At 36.6% G+C, this 21,607-nt stretch overlaps 1 protein-coding gene across 1 annotated transcript; it reads left to right on the top strand.

The window, feature by feature from the left end:
* Nucleotides 1-3,090: 3,090 nt before the first annotated feature.
* si:zfos-911d5.4 (uncharacterized) lies at nt 3,091-20,709 on the top strand. The gene is made up of 7 exons (XM_055042417.1): nt 3,091-3,228; nt 3,901-4,020; nt 4,815-4,915; nt 5,417-5,565; nt 6,345-6,573; nt 6,741-6,961; nt 18,768-20,709. The coding sequence occupies exons 2-7, from the start codon at nt 3,902-3,904 to the stop codon at nt 18,933-18,935; spliced, it is 987 nt and encodes a 328-aa protein (XP_054898392.1). The 5' UTR covers nt 3,091-3,228; nt 3,901; the 3' UTR covers nt 18,936-20,709.
* The last annotated feature ends 898 nt before the right edge of the window (nt 20,710-21,607 follow it).

Genomic DNA, 21,607 nt, shown 5'->3' with positions numbered 1-21,607 from the left:
AAAAAATCTTCCTTTTCTTCTTTACTGATATCATTAATTCATATCATCCCCCAAAATCGATGTTACTCCTAATAAAAGACAGGTTTGAATTGGTCAGAATTTTTAAACATTATAAGTCATTTGTGTTAGTTTAAAATATTTCTATTCTGCAGATGAATTTTTCTCTTCACTAAATATTTTCATCAGCATCTGTTTACTGCTGTTTGTGGCGATCAATCAAATATTTTATTAGAAGTAATATTTTAAGGTTTAAAATGCTTTATACTGTACAAATAAAAGCAACCACAAGAACTTTTAGCTCAACATATTTTTGTGATTTGAGATGCTTTTGCATCAGGGTGCTTGCGTGATATTCCTCTGGGACTTAAGTTTTAAGAGTCTCTGACTTTAAAGGGAATGTAATATGGTTTCATGGTGTAAATGTTGTAAAATAATTACAAGTTATAGTTAGAAAACATGGCTTTTATCACAATTGATGCTGTCTCAAAAACAAGACGTCTTTCTATGGCTTTTAATTTTGCAGTGGGATTCTCTTTCTCAATCCCTGTTGACCCAGATATTAGTGACTTTACGCTGCTGTAGACAGAGGTGTTACCCCGATCAACCTTTGCTACTGCACAAATGTTCACAAAAGAGAAGGTAACAAAAAATTAAGTTCCGGGAAAAATCATACTTGGTCTGAGAGTTGAAACATGTCTAAAGATGAGTGCTTTAGGGCTAGAGTCTTTTGAGACGCAACATGTCAACACATATCTAATCTACTTGACTGGTTTGTTCTCCTGTCTTTCCCATTTTGATTAGTGGCTAAAAGAAATGGGCCTCCACTTCCCTTTATAACCTAAACTGCAAAATAAATGTTTCTCTGAACCCCGATCAGGTTAAAATGATCAAAAATAATTAAAAAAAAAAAACTTTAGTTATATTTATGCCATAGAAATCTTTGGAGGTACTCCTAATTGTGCCACTGATTATTTTTTTGATGATTTTGTTATCATTTCCAAATGAATGCCAATACTTGTAGAAGGATTTGTAGCTTAGAAAGAAACGTGTATTATTGTCAGTCTTCAAATTATTCTGCTTAGGTTGTAAATCACCCATATAATAATCCCATGAGTTCAAACGCTGTCTAATTACGCCTGATAATGTCCCTCTGGCACTCCATGAGCTCTCCAGGTGCATTAGGTGAAAATTCGATTAACGCAGGCAATGGACAAAATGCTTCAGGGACCACTTGGAGAAGGCAGTGGACATTAAAAGAACTGGCTATTCAATCAGTTTAAAGGTCTGCATAAAAAATTTACATTTCTCGGAACACAAAAGCATCAAAAATAAAAAAAAAGTTTATGCAAGACAGAAAATGACATCACAAATTCCTCCTGCAGGCAGTGATAAGAAATATGATGAATTTGATATCAATGCCAACAGAAAAGCTAAACCGTTGGAGCATGGCCCGCGACTCATATATGTGTCATTTGCGAGTTCAAACACAAGATGATTATACGTGTTGATATATCAAGGCAAGAGATGAAAATGATTGGAACTATATCATAAGGTGGTGATTCTACACTGTATTAAACAGCACAAAGGGGCTTTTGTCATTGAATTCCAACAGCAGTTCAGCCACTATCGCCTCTGCTTTAATTTAATATCTATTTATTTCACTCCATTGTATGGGTTTTATTGAGGTTGTGCCTGTTTTATCGGCTCAATCTAAACCAGAAGTGAAGGTCAGGAGAGGCAGAGTGCCTCTATTTATTGGCTTCCATTGAGTCCATATGAGCTGATTTGGCTATCTGGTTTTGATATTAAGCTCTTTCACAGCATTTTCTGCTCTCCGGATATTGTTTATCACCACATTGAGATTTTTGCAGCGCATTTACTACTGAATTAAATATTCTTCATCATTTTTGTAATATCCTCTCTGCAGGCACATGCAGGATGTTCCAGCATGTGTTCTTACCAACTATCTATGAGAATGAGATTAAAAAACAAGCCAAAGCTTCATTTCTTCTCTGTCTTCAAACAAGTTAGAACAAGTCAAATATTTGGATTTGTGGAAAACTTCCTCATATTACCCAACTCTTGTGTTTTGTATTTATTCCATACGCTGCTCACCTTTATGTTAATTTGAAATATATATCTATAACATATAATATCTCCTCTTGCTTTACTTTTCTTTTGCCCGTTCATTCTTGCTAATTATTAGATCATTATTTTGAACTGAAACATTTTGCAGGTTTCCTTCCAGGGTTACCTTATAATGAGCTTGATCCATTTTATCATCAATGCCAAACAAAGCCAAAAGCATCTCACAGCATGATGACACTACTATTGCGCTTCAATATGTTGTGTTTGGGATGATGTTATTTACAGAACAGCTCCATGTACATATTAACTGCACATGTGGACAAAGATTTAGGTGGACAGAATTTTACTTAGGGACTTAAAGACAGGCTAAAAAGTAGGGGCACACTGATAAATTGGCGCAAATGTTCTTCATTTTTGGAGATAAGCAGATGCTTCCATGTGAAGTCAGTCTGATCCACTGATTTTATCTACCTGAACAAAAGTCTAAAAATCAACCACTGTCCTCTTTTGCTCTGCCGTGAGAGATTAGACTGACAGATCCACTCTCCAGGTCATATCTACACATTTGGAGTTAATACTGTCGTCACCCAACTATTACCAACTCAGCGACTTTCTTCTCATAGAGCTCAAAGTTAAAACAAGCACTTTCACAAAGGCTAGAGATAGAGAGCTGTTGATCAAGCAAACTCACCATTTGCAATATTTGATATATTTGTGATTTCAGATCTTCATAAGCAGAAAGACATTTTGATAAGAATAATAACGTTTTGTTTGTTTGTTTCTGAAAAATAAAGTACAAACAGAACTGTGTTTTGATTCTATGCTATAATGACCTGCCACACTTTCATAAGTCCATTCGTTAGCTCCTTGCGTTACTGCGAGCCTCTCTGACGTCACGTCGTGGCAGAAATATGACTCTGCAGGTGGCGCACGTGGTCTGTTGTTTACTTCTTCCAGGAACGTTTTTGGTTGGTCCAGCTGGAAGGCAGCAGCTGGGGACGCTTAAATTGTGAAACAGTTTTCCTGGATAGAGTTACTCAGCATTTAGGAGAAAACAGTTTGAGTGTAGAGGCCGGAAAGATGTCAGACTGAAAGCTTTTCCTCTTGCGAAGCGGTTTAATCCTGAAAAAGAGAAGAAAAGTAAGTATAGCTTGTTTCCTGGAGAGCGTGTGTGTGTCACGCATGGGTTCTTTGTTCTAATCCTCTGTTTTCCCCAAGTTCAAACAGCCAAGTGGCCTCAACAAGACCGAGAAGGTTATATATCAGGACATCACTTTTCCACTGAGCGTGTTCTTTCTCTCTAAACGTTATTAACCTGCTCCATTAGCATAAATATGATACAGAAAGGAATGATTAGGCAAAAACACGTGTCTTACGAAGCTTAAATGTCGTAAATGATTGCACAACTCAAACGTAAAGTTATTGACCTGGTTTTGAAATGCATACATAAAAAAAACTGGCTTATGCATTTAGTCCTCTTTACTCCACAATATCCCCCAAATAGAGTTCAGTGAAATTAATTGATGTAAAATCTATATGACTCCAGCTACTCTGTAAAAACCTCAGATGTTTGTTAGAAAACATCTTGCAACAAAACTTTCTATGAAGACAGAGGAACACAGCAGAGGTCAGAGATAAAGTTGCCAGGAAGCTTGAAGCAGGGTTGCATCATAAAATAATGTCCAGAACATCTGGCGACTAACAGAACAGTGTTCAAATATTGATGTTCAGTATAAGCAATTTCGCAGGGCAATTTAAATACAATGTGAGAATGTGTTCTAACTTCATATCTTTTGTCCTGATACAATCTAGAATGCTTCAGTTTGGAAATCTCTTGGCCCATTTTCACCTTCCCCACAAAGCTTCAGAAAGTGCTCAAAAACAAAGCATAAAGCAGCTTCCAAGCCTTTCAGACTTTTTACAGCATGTCATGTAAGTATGATTTCACACGATGTATTGATTTTACAAAATAGGATAAATATGTAACTCATTTTTTAAATGTCCCTTGAACTAAATATAGTGAATTTAACTCTGTCCTCTAATCAGATATCTTAACAGCCACCAAGTGACTAGAATCTAGTGATTAGATTCTAGTCAACAATAAAATAACTCCTTCATGGTGATCCTTTTCTAGAAATAATCCTCAATATTTTTTGGAGTATATTTAAAGTCTGTTATTATTTCTCTCATCAATCAGCTGATACTCAATCCTGTTATAGCTAATCAAAGCAATGAGAGGTTTAATCTTCTTCTGTCATTGGACATGCCTCATATTAGACCAGGAGTGGGAAACTCCAGGCCTCAAGTCTCCTGCAACTTTTAGATGTATCTACTTGAACACACCTGAGTCAAATAATGAGGTCATTAGCAGGAGTCTGGAGAACTTGACTGCACTTGGTAGGTGATTCAGCTGTTGGATTCAAGTGTTGAATCCAACAGCTCTTAGATGTCATCTAAGAGTTGCAGGACACCGGCCCTCGAGGCCTTCAGTTCCCCACCCCTGTATTAGACTTTAATTGTCTAAATCAATCGTGTCATGCATGTTATTAAGACCTTAATTGCAGCAAAAGTTTCATCATCACAGTGGTACATCCTATATTGAGTGGAATATCAAAATCCAAAAACCTCAGTATTGTCAACAAACTCATTTTGTCACAAGGTGTTTTTGTCATGTTACAGCTGAATGAAAGCCAGAACTAAAGAACTTTTGGTTTCGTCTTCTGCAGGAAACTCACTGGGCTAAGGAAGGAAGATGTACACTGCAGTCTTCGTGTCCCCGAACAGCATCAAGCCGCCAAAGATGACATCAACATGGTCATCCTGACAGGTTTGAAAGTGTAACTTTTCATGGCGGTTATTCATTTTTTGTACAGGGATGTGAAAAAGGTTATGCGTAGAATTTTGAGGAAAGAAATTCATTTAGTACAATTTGGAAGAAGGATGTCGCATAACAAATTGTGGAAAAATTTAAGCATAAGGAAGTTTTTCCAGAAGGACTGTAAATGTTTCAGATCACTAGACAAATGGTAAGCCTGGCTAAAGATAATTTGAGTAAATACATATTACTTTGTTTTGTCCTGTAAGTGACAATTTCTTTTACAAACCATTAATGTTGTATTGCCATGAACAGAGAATGATGGCCTTTGATGTAGCTGTTGTGTTGGACCTTTGCTACGTGCTTTCTGTCCGTCTTTCTCTGTCCATTTCCTGTCTGATTAGTTTGAATAAAGTTCCACTAGTGTCACATTTTTAAAGAAAACAAAAGAAAAATATCAATGGACAAAAGGATGATTTTGACATTCACCTTTGTTTAACTTCTTTCTCTCAGGTCGTGGGATATTCTGCATGGATGTAAATCCCCAGAGTGGAACAGCGTGTGCTCACAACCAAAACTGGCATGTGCAAGTGAAAGACAAAGACGAGAATTTTACCAATACTCACATTGAACAGGTCGAAGATCCCCTCAAAGCTATCATGGTAAACATTCTATTAATAGAAGATTGCTTCAAAAAAAAGAAAAAAGAAAACAAAGGCGCTTGTCTAGCATACTTAAGCTCAAGGTCCAATTAATTATCTAAATCACTGAATTCATACAAACTGCTACAGGGTTAAGAGACTCTGTGTCACTGTAACAATTTATATGGAAATTTCAAACACTGCATCAGGGCTACCTAAACTTCACAAGTGGGCACTCTTATAATTGCATTCACAGACAGAGGAGGCGGTACGGGGGGGGGGGGGTTGAAAGCAGGCAGGTGCCTAAACACAGCTGTGACCTGACGTTGCTGTGTCTGTTAGGAGTCACTCATTTCCATTTCTATAGATACTTCACTATGACAGGAAGCTTGATTAGAAGACTATTCTGGCAAACACAAGCTGCACTGGTAAAATTGTTCAGTCTGCAGATACACTTCAGGTTACATCACTTCCCTTGCCTTTAGGGTCACTGCTTACCAGCCTTTCTTCTTCTTTGAAAGCCTCCAATTATAATTATAATGGAGGTCATGTATACATGACCAAAACATTTGGTCCCTAAAATGTATTTTAGGTACGGCAATAAAGCATTTTTTAAGCCTAACAAAGAAGTTGAATCCTTCCAGATGTTTAGCTACAAAATGTTTTTTTAAGAGGAGGATAAAAAAAAGAAAGAAAACGTATCGTCTACATCCTTGTGGTGATATTTAAAAATGAAAAGCCAAAAAAGAAAAGTAGACATAATTTTTTTTTTCTCCATTATGTTCAACTGTCTCTTCTAGCGCAAAACGGCTCAATTATGCAGTCATTTGAAGAGGAGCGGAGTGCCTGTACGCAACAGTCTCTTCTTCCCCAGAGTCATCTTTCTCTCCCCCGACCTTAAGCTGGATGAGGAGCTGATGAAGAGAAGGGAGCTGGTACCTTCCAGCCAGATAGATGAGTTTCTCAAATCTTTCAAAGAGGGCTATCTGGGCTGGATATCTGATGCTTTGACTCCCTCCTGGATCTCAGGTGAATGGATTCTTCAGGCTTTAAAAATGTATCTCATCACTCAAACCCTCGTGGTCTTCAAAGAGCTTTCAGAACCACAATTTTAGTCTCAAGTTTAATTTATTAAATTAAATTGATCAAATTCAAACAATTCAGTTGTACTTTTTATTTTTTTTATTGCTCTGCAGGTCATCTGTCATACAGGCAGCTGGAGTCGGTGCGAGGCATCCTCAAGAAGATGGGAACGTGGGACGTAGTGCTTTTGCATGGTGGTGAGCTACTGAAAGGAGACTACCTGGGCTGCCAGTACCTCGCGCTGGACCGCCAGGACACTGAGACGTTGGAGTTTTCCAGAGTCAAGACCCTCGCTGCTGAGTCATTGTGGACTTTGTTAGGCCATGTTCCTCAGGTGAGTTCACAAACCTGACTGACAAGTTTACATGTCATGTAATGATGTAAAATGTAAGGATGGACATGATCCAGCAGGGGGCAGTAGTATTTTATGGCTGTCTAACTCAACTCTTTGTTATGTCTGCCCTGTTGTGGTGCCTGGGAATGCACTCCTAGAATAATACAACACGAGTTTAAAATGTTACTTGAACCCTTTTTAAGGTAAATCTTTATTTCAAAATGTTAAAAAAATAAATCAATACATTTTTATGAGACATTTAAATGAAAAATTCTTCATACTGTTTTTCCAATAGGAAAGCATTGGTCATTTTCAAACTCTTGAAATAACATAATAACTATTAAAAAATATAATTGCTTGAAAAAAAACATGTAATGTCTTACACCATAAACAGCTTGTAGATGCCGGTAATTGAAGATTGCAATAAAGATTCTTGTTTTTTGTTTTTTCAGTGGAGCCAGACTTGAGCATAGCCACAACTTTGTGAGACATGCATTCCTTTATCTGTCAGTAGGGATGACTTCACAAGGTTCTTTGTAAATAAAATCAGTTCTAATTTAAGCATCCTTCCCAAAATTGCAACTTGTTCATTTCTAGATGAGGTTCCCTTAGTAATAACTCTATAACCTGGTTTGTCTGTATTTTTTAACTGATCTTAGCTTCATCTACATCTTTGACATTGATCTTAATTTATGTGACTTCCAGCACCGCCTATTGCTGACAATGGCTCCAGAAAAAAGATTTCAGATAATTTATTTTTGCAATATTTATCAAAAGTCTAGTTGCAGACCTGGTTAAAAATCTGAAAAATAATAAGACTTTTACTTGTATTGAAATTCATTAGTATCAAATCAACTCTTTAAGTCATCTCCTGTTGTTTCCACACAATCCTTCCCATATCAATATAGATGTGGGTTTTCTGCTACCAGTAAAAATTGAAGCCATTAGAAAACTTTACAATTATTAATTAGAAGAAAAACATTGGTCTTGGCACTTATACTTGGGGAACACCACATGAAATCCATAGCAATTATTAATCTGTATGTAGGAATGCAGCTACATTTGTTCTTAGTTACACTTTGAAAAGTATTTTTTGAACATTTTTATTCAAAAAATGTATTTGCTACTCATACATCACTTTCAACTGTCAGTTAATTTGCTTTGAAGGTTGACATTACTTCTTCAACACCAAGGAGCGTGACCTGTGGTCCCCATCCATTACTGATTCACGACCCTGTGCACCCAAACACTGAACCTCAGCCTCCCGTACAAGTCCAGGCTTCAGTTTGCACCCAGCCCCCACCCTCAAAAACCTAACCCCAGAGTATGCACTCTCACTATTCGCCTCCAGCTGCTGTGTATTTGATACACGACCCGGCAGTCATTAGACAGTCTCCAGCAGACTCCTTTCTAGCCTATGGGGACACATGCAGCAAAAGAAAATATATTGTTTTCAAAGACATATTTTTAATTGCAAATATGTAACAAAGCCTGACGTACCCTTCAAAATATGTTTTTTTAATTTTTTTTATTTTTTTTATTTTTTTGCTGTACTACACCTCGTATATTTTAAAATATATTTTAACCAATTGAAAACGTTAATGGATTTGTGCATAAAACGTGTTCAGCTTGAAGCCTGTGCCATCCACTCCATGCAGGATGACATCCACTTTACTTGTGTGCAGCTGCTGCAAAAGGGAGGCTTGAGGGGATGCAGGGAAACCTAATATATCCCCTGGGCATATTTTCAAGGCTCAGAAATAATGCATGCTTTTGATTTGTTACTTGTAAACACACAGGCTGAAAAACCTGTGGTATGACCTTACAGTTTCACTCGGGCATCTGTTTGCTCTGTTAAAAGGGGCGTCAGATCGCGTGTGTTTTACCCGTGAGTTCGGGTAATTGCTCCGCAGTGAATGGGAGGTCTACATGCTCCAAAGTGGAGAATGATAGAGTAGAGTGGCTGTAATTTATTAATTACGGTCTATATTCTTAGACCACAGTCCTGGCTTCATTCAATTTGTATGGATTGAGGAGTAATTACAGTGTACGTGTGTCTGCATGTGTGTCTGTGTGTTGAGGAGGCAGAGTACGAGGTGAAAGTCTGTTCACGTCAAGATCCAAAGTGCAGGTTTATTTTTGTATTCATCTCTGTCACATCCTGTTTGGTTAGGGTTTTTTTTTTTAATGAAACATGACATTATTTTTACATTTCTTCAAAAAGCGTTCCTTAAAGTTTCCGATTGCATACGGCCATTTAACATCTCTGCTAATATAAAGACAGTACAAATACGGGTGTCTCGGTTGCTGGAGCTACATCTTGTCTCCCCGGCAGGCCACAGGTTTCACACAATTGCGGCTTGTCAATTCAACTCCACCCTGACATTCCTCTCCGTCTAGCTGTCTCCTGGGCTGCACGTGTCACAGGCTTGTAATGGACAGCCTGGTGCGTGTCGAGCTTGGCGCAAATGAAAAGGTTGAGAGGAGGGGTCATCAACTGCTTTGTGGTGGTAATGAACGATGGCAAATACTAAAAAGGCCCGGAGCAGGTCATTTACAAAGCTTGACAATTCTGCTGCCCAAATAGATCTTATCGGGATCGACTGTCGCCATTCGCTCTTTCTTTGTGATCAGTTCAAATTATTTCGAGAGATGTTACAAAATACTCACATTGTTAATTTTAATTGTCTTTTCATATTTTGTTAGGCTCACAAAAAAAAACAAAAAATGTGATTTTTGCTGTATATATTTTTTGAAAAACAAAAATGAAGTTTTCACACATCACAAACTGTTTTTTAAATAATATTTTAATATTCCACTCCAACTTTGACTAATCTGCAGTATCACAAGAAATGACATTCTCATTTTTTAGTAGAGTAAGGACCTGGTTTTAAAACACTGACTTTTTCTGGACTGGTTTTGGTGGCAGTTAGAGGCCATTTTTACAAGTAAGGCTACTAAGCCCAAAGTAACTGTTTTAGAAAGTAAGTATGATGCAAATCATGATCTGTAATTTAGATTTTAAAACCAAACAACTCAAAATAATTTGTCACGCCAATCTTTGCTTCACAGATATGCAATACATTCTATTGACCTCCGAAGTTGAAACTGTTGAAATGATATTAATCAAGCATGACGATGTTCTTGATACAAGCCAGATCAGTAGGATTTACCAGTTATTATAGTGTTAATCTATTCTGCTATAGTGAGTTAATCTATTCTGATTCATTCTCTAAAGTTCCTCTTATAAGTTTTATGATAGCTTGTCTCCCATGAATCTGTTATGCAATTTGCTCAGCAGCTTTTACAACTTAAATGAAAATTGTTTCCAAAATAAAGCACCAGGATATTCAAATTTCTGTAATTTCAGGATCACTCTTGAAAGAAAATTTGAATTGGAAATAATTTGCTCTGTAGTGCGCGTATCTGTGTACCTGTGGGTAGGAAGCTGCTGAGGAAAACGTAATTACACAAGAGAAGTGTGCTGCAGCATCACAAGTGTCTGTGATTAGCTGATAAAGACATGGTCCACTTACATAGTGGAAGGTAATGATGAAAGCTGCGATGTGTTTAAACTTGGTAAATTTTCTTTTTTTTTTTTTTTCCACTCAAGTACTGAGAAGTAGTGAAAAGTCCCACAGAGAGAATGTGGTTGTGTCCATTTGAAGATGACTCTCTGCCTTTCCTCTAAATTTATCCCCCTGTATGATATAGCAGTCATGTTGGAGAGCTCTTCAACCACTCTTTTGTTAATTTAAACATCTGCTGTCAAGGTTCATGTTTTACATATCCTACTTAACACGTGCAGTTCCAGTTAATTTGAATACAGGTTTAAAAAAGCTTAAAGGCATCAATATTCATTCAAAAGTTGGTCTGCAACAAGAACAGACATTAAAATTTTCTTACAGAACAAATCTGAACACTTACCAAAGGCTGGTGATATACAATTATGTAAAGAAAATCGCTCAGGAAAGTAAAATATTCTTCACATCAGCTTACTCAAGTTTGAAATAAAAACTGACAAAAAGTGGCTTTAAAAACTGTATACCGTCTATTTCCCTGAAAGAGATGGCATTTGAGCAGCAGTAAAGAACACCGTTTTTCATAAAGATACAAAGAAAAGTTTAAAGAACTTAAAGACTTTAAACCTAAAACTGCCAGAGGAATAAAAACTGGGCTTGGAATTTGAAGATATATGTTCAGCTCATTATTTATCAAGCTGTCAACTGAAATGCCTGATAAATGGAAGGACAATTTTGCTAATGATTCCCTCCAAAAAGTGACTTTCACATTTTTTATCAAATTAAAATTATGTGAAGAAAAGCTATAGCTGAAATCCTTTTATGAAGGAGGGCTTGAATAAAAATGTACATGATTATGTGCTGCTTACATAAAGTGAGCAGCACAGATATCTGTTGCAGGAAACTAATAAAGCAGCAGTTTGAAACTCAGATAAGTCATTCTTCAAATGTTGTGAGATTGTTCATGATTATTACAATAACTAGCACATATAAAGTTTGATCACAAAAAACAATCCCCCCAAAAATATAGCTAATTAACAAATTTAAACTGTACAGTGGTGGAAAAAGCATTTGTCCCTTACTGGCTTCTATTTATTTTTTTGCGTGTTTATTACATTTTTCTCAAACAATTTTTCATAACTGCATATTTTAAATTCACGATGCTAAATATTGTGAATCTAGCATCTGAATTCATACTGAGCTCAGTTTGTTTATCAAGTACCCAGCAAGATCTTATGGTGGAACAATTTCTATGATCGATTTCAAAAAAGGTTGAATTAATTAAAATAATGAAAATGCAATGGAGGAGAAATATGAAAATTGCAATTGAAAATCGAATCTAACCCTTCCAGTCAGCCCTGGTCCCCTGTATGACCTCCTTTCATGCATTTTTAATTGCCAAATTATCCAGAAACCCATGTGGTGGTCACATCAAATGGTTCTGGGGTTTTCCTGCAGCTGTACAGAATACAAGCAAAGCCCACTTAAGAACAAATATGAATTAAAAACCCAGATTAAAAATTCAAAACAGTTGCAGTTGGAGTTTGTTAGCCATCTTTGGCACAGAACTTGGCAGTGGATGTTTTTGTGATGGTAAAATTAACTCAGAAAACAAAATGCCAAACAAACTGAGACAAATGAAAAACGGACTACGTCTTAAAGGGAAAACTATATGTTACATTATTTTAATTAATTTTCAATCTTTATCTGGCCGGCTTCTTCAAGGAACTTTAACTGCATTCCTCAGTAGCAACAAAATCCCATCCAACTCTCCAGAGACCTTCCTCTGCTTAAACATATTCTAGACTCAACTTTGCACAATTTTAGCTACTCTAATATTGCTTACAATTTTTCCAATTAAACAAAATAAGCCACACGTCAGATATTTTTGCTAATTTGAGCTCAGAAATTCAGTATATTGCATTTATTCTACATTTTAACTGCATTTGCCCTTTTTTCCTACTCGGTGTTTATAAAGCCAGAGATGTTGGCTTCATATTTGCTGTCATTCTAAAAGTATTAATTGCATAGGATAACTGCTAACATCTGAAAAAATATTACTAAAAAGCTAGCGTTAGCACTTGCACATTTTTTCTTACAACATAAAAAAGCACTTGTTTTTTTAGTAAAAAGCAAGAGATGGTGTAAATAATTTAATGCTAAAGTCAACCATAGAACTGTTGACTTTCCATTCACCTGAGGAAAATAAAATCAAAGTCTTCAGGAATAGTCCAACCGTCCTAAATTAAATATTTTTATCCTAATTCCCTTCTGTTCTTCCAATCAGGAAATGTCATAACCAAAGATTTTTCTCTGTATTCAAATTTGGTACTAAATGCAAGGGCTCTCTCGCTGTAGCTGTTCCTTGTTTGTCATTGAAGATCTTAATTTTATCTTCCAGACCTCAGTTATTTGTTTTGTGGATTCCGGATATTACAGAGATCTCCCACAGAACCAGGCTCTTAGATATGATCAATAGGGATTCATGAATAATGAAGGGGACTGAGTGGAGCAGAGGCACTTAATTACAGCTTCAAAAGCCATTCTCGTTAATTGAGGTGAATAAAGGTGGTGAAGTAGACTGCGCAGAGCCATTATTTTTCTTTTTTTATTATTATTCTTTCTTTCTGTAATTACAGCAAAGAGAAAAACCTTACTAACATTAAGAAAAGCCAAGCTGAAGTCATGGTTTTCTCAGAATGATGCATTTTTGTGTTTGCAATTAAATTTAAAAAAAGTTTAATTTGGGTGCTAATTCATTTCTCCTGGCCACCTGTGAGCAGTCTGTTGTACTTTTAATGTAAATGTCAGTACACTGCATGTTCTGACAACCTCTGTGGGCCGTAGATACAATACTTAATTGACAGCCCTGCCATCTGTTACGGTTATGTGAAATTATGGATAAACTAGTTAACAGACACTTTGGCCCATTGTCTGTTGTTTTGATAATCACCCTTAATAACAGTCGGCATCAATATGGTCTTTAAACCCGATTTGAGAGTTAATGGAGTCAGATGGGGACAGTCGGTGTGTGCTCTGGGGCTAATTTTGTTAGAGATGTTCGTAAAGACCAAATTAAATCAGTCGTAGATTGGACCCTCTCAAGTCAGCCAGACAACCAGACCCATTGAGGAGAAAAGGAGGGGATTCATATTTTAACCTCTCAGAAAATGCACTTATGTGGATGGAAATAAAGTCATAGCAGGGTGACTGGATGCAAATGGTTATTGGAGGGAGTCTAATGGCTTCCTGTTAGCTGAGGCAGTCTGTTAGGAAACAACCATTCAGAATTTAACGTGCAATTTCTTTTCTCTTTGTTTTCACATTTATTGCTTTAGATAAACGTTGTTACTGATGTAAATGGTCACCAAATCAAAGTTTAATCATTTTAATGCATGAGGTATATCTGGACCACGCAGAAGCTTTGTTAGGATGCATTAATATTTTATGCAGGAAGTAGTGCAGAAACGCTGCAGAAGTAGTTGATGAATTGGCCAGCAGCTTTTTTTCTGTGCAAAAGTATATTCTTGTTTTTTGAAACGATTTGAGTGTAAATTATATTGTATCCACTTTTTAATTTGATTAAGTTGGGGCATAATTTGGGACTTTTACAATCCTTTAGCATACTATCTATTTAAGTGAGTTGAAATTGAATTCAGTTTTATTTAAAAAAAAAAAAATAATACACTTAGTCTATGATTTAATAAGATGATATTTGTGCATTTGCGCATAGGTTGAGATTTTTTTGGATAGATTATTTTTGTCTGATTTAAAAAAAAAATTGATCTTAGGGATATTTCAGAACTTTAAATTCTGAAACATTTTAGTTCAACAAGAACAAAAAATGAAAAAAGAATGAATCTTCAAGGGTGGAACACTTTTTCACAGAATAATATCTGCCTACCAACCAGTTTTGCTCCTTTTACTTGATGTTTTGGACTGTCAACAAAGTTGTTTGGTTTGTCAGAAGTGTGTCACTTTGTGTTACCTCTCCGTTTGCGTCTGGGGAGACACGGCACGGAACAAAGAGCCCGTCGTCTGAAGCCGGTGTGCCGTTACGCTCACTGAGAGTTCACCTGAAACACTGCACCCATGGCTCCAGGTAACGGGTCCTTCTGACTGATGCCCCGCTGGAATTCTTTGACTTTATCAGAGGAAGAATCTGAACTTTGTGAATGGCAATACACACAGGCGGTGACACATCCTTACCCAGTTACAAGGTTCCTCTCATTAATCACATTAATCAGACTTGGCAGATCCCAATATTTAAACACAAGTGAGTTTTGCGATGTGTATTCACAAAGAAAAATCTGTTTTTTTTTTTGCTTGTTTTATTATTTCAACACATGTACCCCAAACGTGCTTTGAAGATGTGCGGTACACCTGCTGGCCTGAAAGGTAAAGGATAAAGAAACCAGTGGAGATCAGTATCAGCAGCATGAACCTTCTTGCTTTGTGGAGACTTTTGGCAGATGGTAAATAAGAAGGAGTTTGTCTGAAACACGAGGAGTGATGTCATTCAAATAACTCCCAACATCTCTGAAAAAGAGAGCGGCAGCCCAGGGTAGACACTGATAGGTGAGCTCTCAGCCCCTTCTGTTCCACCCAGCCTTCGCCCCAAGGGCGCTGTCCTCAACATAAAGTGCTACAGACGCCCACAGTCACACAAACACTCAGGCCTGTTGGTGCTTGAAATGATAGTTATTATGGTGTACTTGTGAACAGTTTACAAGGAAAGGTGAGATATAATTTTATTAGCTATTGATCTGTTTCTTGCTGGCTTGTTGAAGATTGTGAAGCTGTGACAAACTGTAATTCCATCGGCTCACTAAAGAAGACACAAAGATTACTTAATGATGCTGTAGAGTATTTCTTTATTTTTTTATTTATTTTATTTATTTTTTTTTTTTTGCCGACAGCTAATGAAAACGCAAAATACAAGATTAGAACATTTCATTACAGAAATATGAACTTAATATAAAAACTGTTACATCGTTACAGGATGTTTTGTTCAAAAACTATTATTTTCTGACCACAATTGTCATCAAAGCATATTCTGATTTATTGAAAATGACTGTCAGAAAAAAATTTTTTCTTCAACTTTATTATTGTATGCATCTTTATGATGGTCTATTATAAAAATCCAATAAAAAGTGATGCTCAATTTTTATTGCGAAACAAAAAATGTAAAAGGTCTAACAATTGTGAAAATATCTGCAAAACACTGTTGCTCCTCCTTTATGACTTGTTTGTCTGTTGTAAATTTGACAGTGTCGTCTTTTGCTCCAGACTGTTGCTTTACATGACTTTAAGAGCATCATGCTGTACCAGTTCCTGAATCTATTAATCTATTTGGATTAGAAAAACATCTGCCACACAGGAACACTACCTGTGATTTTCAGGCAAAGGTGGCAGGAATCTTCCCTCTTATTTCAGCAACATATAACTTCCTTCATATTTTTTTTTTTTGCTTTGTTTTGTTTTGGTTTTTTTGGCTTAATAATATTAACTGATGCAATGATTAAACATAAACTTTGCCAGAATGCTTCTAGGTGATTTTGATCTTCTGCAATCTGCGGTAAAATCTCCAAATTATGTTTCTCGTCTCATCATCTGTTCTGTTTGAAAGATACAGAAGCTGCATAGTCTGACCCACAGAAGATAAACGCCTAGCTTTCTGTGCCTAAAATTAGTTAATTGCTGATTAGCGATGATTACACTTGGCTGTAATTTGTTAGAATAATTCCACTCTGACATTCTTGCCTTGGTTTGTAAACCTCTGAGCCACCAGCTGTCACAAAGCTACTTTTTCATGCATCCCAAATTAATAGACACTTGCTGACTCTGAAGTGGCCTGATGCTATTGTAACACAAGCCATGTGGCATCCGGCCAAGGCTGCAATATAAGACACAATTGTTTTGTCTTTTTGTCCTTTTTTTTTCCCCCTCTATCTTCCTACCTCGCTTTTTAATGCACACTAATAAGCAAGTAAATGGTGGAAAGATGTGTGTGTGAAATCATGGCAGCCTTTGTTGCAGATAATTAGGTTAGCAGCGAGAGCGTGCAGGTGCTGAGGGTGTGCTGTGTGCTTGTGGTGTGTTATCGACTTGCTCATAGGCTGTCAGGGGTGTCGCACTTCCCATCAGCCCCGAAGCTCAGCAACCTCTTCACTATTAAAATGATCACTTTCAATAGCAGACAAAAGAAAGAGGGAACATATCTAGTGCAGGGTATTTTCCCCACCTCTAATGCTTATCTGCCTTTTGATGTCGCCGTAATAAAAGGCCCATTGGGCTTCCACAATGACCTGCAAAATGGACAAGGGGCCGATATACTAGGCTCTGACTGTCGCTAGCATTAACTAAAAGGCCCAGACATTATGGAGAGCCGGGGATGAAAGTACATAGAAAAAAAAAATAATTGAAAAATTGCCTAATGCTAAAGTGAAAGAAAATGGAACTGTGAAAAGGCACTGTAATATTCTGTTATCCTCAGTAAATGCAGCCAAACAAGAGATGTGGCATGGCATTCTTTTTGAAATGGATGTGGTTCAATTACCTGCATGTCTAAATCTAGTTAAGGCCGTCATTGTCAGGCTTGAAACATAACAGGCAGTTTTGATGTAGTGTTAAAGCGAATTATGCCCTACAACCTACAGAAAATCATGGGAGGGATGACTCCATTCAAGATGTGGAGAGAAATTAAAGCTCATACTGAGAATAGGGTTAATTTTATATTTATTCAGTTCCGGGCTTCTGTTTGGATCTCAGTTCTGACTGAGAGGCTCGGTGTTTAAAACAGCCGATTGGAAAGGTTACAGTTGAATAGTTAATTTGATTTTAAATAGAGGCATGATTCTTTCCACATGTAACGTGCTACCAGCACAAATTGACAAATGTATTGCCGCATCTACTAAAAATAGGTAAAGTGACTTAAAATGCATTACTCTTTTAGTCCAGCACCATAATCCAACTCTAATTTAAGCACAATTATTTCTCTTCAGAAATAATTAACACAATCATCTTTGGCACAACTGTTGATACTCCTGCTGTTACTGCTTTGTACAAATATCCTGTTTGCACTTACTGTTGTCTGTTCCTCTGACTTTTGAGAAGACCTGTGTATACAGAGAGGGGAATCTTTGGCGGGTCCTAATTGTACAATCTCACAAGGCATTCCAGAATCCTAGGTCCTCCATTATACTCTCTTTTCTTTAGCTCACTTCAGAGGGATTTTGTATGATTTAGGCTGGGAAGGCTATGTAAGAAGGTCATATGCATTTGGCCAGCATCCTGCATCGCCTTCATTAATGACCCATTTCTATGTTACTTTCAAGAGTCTGTGATCATTTTATCCAGAATCCCAAGATTTAATAATATTACACACACTAAGAAGCAGTGAAGGTCTTTGGAAGAGAAAAAGGCCTACAGCATCACACAGTCACCACTATTTAAGTACGTTTGGGGTGCTTTGGCTCCCTTTACACTAGACTTACTTGAAGTGGAGAGATGGAAAATTATCATATTGTTGCCTATCATTTGGGGATAGATGTTGCTGTGGGAGGAACTGTGATGATAAACAAATCTACTATCCCTCAATGTGATTGGGATTCAAAACTTTGCTGCTATTTAATTGTTGTTCCATACGATATTATAAATACACACAATTATGTTTGAAAATACAAAGATGTTTGAAAAAAAATCCAGATTTTGTGCAGTCATTTGTTGTATTGTTGCACCACTTAATGTAACAATAACTGACGATGCCCATTTGATCATTAGTAGTTTTGATTTCTCATATTTGTATTTGTGAGGCTCTGACTGCATGCAGGTCATATAAATGATTTTATTGCTATCATTACAAATATGTTCCTCAAGTAACTTTTATTGATTGCAGAAATAGCTAAATTTGTCAAGAGGCTTTTTTCCCGTAGCTATGTCATAACTTACAAAAACACATCTACCTTACTTAAACGTTGTTTTTGTTTTGAAGAGTTGATAAAGGAAGGAAAATGTTTAAATCACAGAAAAATATTTTTAGATCCTCTGATCGACATGAAGCAGTGAATATTCCCAGTAGGAACACAGTGTTTATCCTACAGGCCAGAAGCTAAGCATCATTTTAGTTCAAGGTGTTACAGACATGTTCATAGCAGTAAAAAATAACAATTCCCATCATGATTTCTTTAAGATCATGTACATTAGTAGTCTTCATTTAAAATTCTTGCACCCTGATCCTTTATTTTCTGTATTAAAGGTGTGTTTTTCCGCTTTCTACTCCTCAGGTAACCGTTAAAATGTATAAACGAGGTCCTCACGGCTGGCTGGGTAAAACCCTGAATGCCACCGCCATCATCCCTTCCAACACCTTTGTGATCTTCAGAGTTAGTGGCGAGGAATCTGATGCCAAAATCCCAGCGAATACTATTCACAGTATCACACTGAGCATATGACACGGTGGAGGCGATCAAAGGATTAATGGAAGCTTTCTGAATGAATAACGTGCCTATGCAAAAAAAGACAAACAAAAAAAAAAAAAAATTTTATGAATGAATGTTTCTCCATGCAGACATGGCACTTTGTTGTGTGTTGCTAACATATTCCACATGTCTTTGTGTGAGCACACTTTGAAAAAGATCCCATTTGCAATTTTTTCTGCTTAATTCTGAGAGTGAACATGATGTTAATGAGATTTTTGACAATTAGCCTGATTAACTTTGTCGTGTTTTGAATTTCCAGGGCCGACCCCCACTTTGCACGAGCTGTTAATTAACCATTATTCCTGCTGACTGGGTCACATCAGTTTGAGCAGAGAGTGTTTAATGTGCTAATTGTGGCTGTTAAAACGGGTGGCCTCAGCTCGATGAGGATCCAGGATGTCACTGTTTCAGTGGGTTTTATAGGAAGTTATTTACAGACTGTTAAGAGAAAGTAAATGTTTTTGATATCTTAATGTGCTCCACTGCTCAGATGAAATTATGCAGTTCCATGGTTTTATTTTGTAGTGGGAAAAAATTGTGATAGGGTGACCTCAAGATAATGCAGTAGAATGAACTTTCTGTGGTGATGGGATCCCCTTTGGCTAAAGTGTATCCATACTTCTGCAGATTTTTTAATGTGTTGTCAGAGGAAGAATTTAAAAATCAAAACCACTTGTTTGCATGGATTTAGTCTTGGCATTGAGCAATTGAAAACATTGAGGTAAACCAAAGCTTTTATTAGTTACTGTGTAAAAATGCTAAAATGTTCCTGTGGTTTAAAGTCCTTTTTATCAGATGCCAGTGATGGAGGGATGGCAGTTTTTTTTTCGTGCTGTTTCCGGCATAGAATAATGCTATTCTGGACCTTTCGGTGGTTGTTGCATGCTGCCAGTCAGCTGGCTAAAACGACATTTTAGCTATATTTCTAAACAAATGCCTATTAAAAACATTATTATATTTATACAGTTAAGTTTAAAGTATAAAGATTTTAGCAGATGGCAGATTTTAGTTTAATCTTTACATTTTTCTAACGTATTGTTTGATTAGAGGGAATATTTTGGAGTGACCAATCCAGTCAAGTATTCCAAAATAATGTGATAGAGAATCTATGAAGAATGGTAAAGATTAGGGTGATTACAGAGAAGCCTCTGGACCTCCTGGCATGAGGTAACTGGGCAGACATCTTAGTAAAAACATGTAAAATCTTGCCAACAATGACTACGTTAACATGTTCAAGTTGTGACAAAATTTCTTGTGTAAAAGCGAATTATGCCCTATGCAAAATACAAAAGCAATTAAAACAGTTTTTATTTCATCAATTTTATTTTTTCACAATTTTCTGTCAATACCATAAAACTTCGAAGAATTATTGTACTGTTAGAATCTCACATCTCAATCCGGGAACATCTTTAAACGACATCAGTGTAACTTGATGAATTGATTGTATTCCTTAAATTAAAGCCAAATGGTCAACAGCTATTTTATGAACAGCATTGGCTAAAAGATATTTAGAAAAATTGGCAAAATGATGACAAAGAAGACTAATAATGATTTGATTTGATGCATGATCATGATTTTAATTTATTTTTGCTCCCTATTGAACACCTTTCAGTCTTTCTTCATGAAACTTTAAGCGATTCATAGAAATGGATTGTCATTATTTTCTTTAGCAGATTTGTTTATGCAATATTATGTTGGTTTTTAAGCCATTGTTTTTTAATTTGTGATATAATAAAGGTTTTTCATTGTTTAGCAATAACATTTTTCTCTCTTTTTTTGGGTCCATGTGACTTTTGTTTTTTATTAGTTTGGGTTCTGTACATTGACAAAACAGTTTTCTTTAATTTGCTTTGTATTTCAGTGAATTTATAGATGATTTTCAGGACGGTATTTATTTCTCATCATTGCTTCATAAAATCTGTCAGCTGTACGTCCAGCAAATGATTGTGTTTACAAAGTATGGACTCAGAAGGGCTGAATATAAAATAATTATAAAGAACAATTTTCCTTTTTTATTTGTAAAACATTTTGAAAGCCATTATTTTCCTTCTGTTCCATAACTAAACCCTACCTCATTTTTTATATTTAAAAAACTCCCAGTAAAATGCATCGGAGTTTGTGGACGTAACATGAGACATGTACTTATATCCTGTCAGAAATATTCAGTAAGACCTATGACGGATATGTATTAGTGAAACTACCTGTGCGTGCAATCATTTGTCACAACTGGGCCATAATGCTTCTTCAAAACATTATTAGGGAGACTGAGGATATCAATCAACAACTCACTCTTTGAAAGCATGCAGCATGTCTCCAGTGTGGTTAAAAAACTGGGGATTAAGGATGGATGACTGGTCATGGGGACAAAGAAAACCCTGTTGGGCTATGCGGCCGTGACTGGGAGGGGAAGCTGAGCGGAAATGGACAAGGGGATCAGACTAGAACAGAGTGTGACAAGGTAACAAGGTAAACCGATCCAGCCTGCACTCCCTACAGAAGCCATCAATGAGGGTCTCTATTAAAACAGAAACCCTCTTTGAATGTCAGGTTGGAGTGAAAATTTCTTGCTGAATAAAATGAACTGCAACTATGCTGCAGTTTTTTTTCTTCCACTAAACCAGAAGAACATTACAAGAGAGTCAGCT

This window comes from Poeciliopsis prolifica, unplaced genomic scaffold, assembly GCF_027474105.1.
Source record: "Poeciliopsis prolifica strain line A6 unplaced genomic scaffold, Auburn_PproV2 SCAFFOLD018, whole genome shotgun sequence".
NCBI lineage: Eukaryota > Metazoa > Chordata > Actinopteri > Cyprinodontiformes > Poeciliidae > Poeciliopsis > Poeciliopsis prolifica.
Note: the sequence above shows the minus strand (reverse complement) of the source record. Positions and strands in the feature narration are given on the sequence as shown.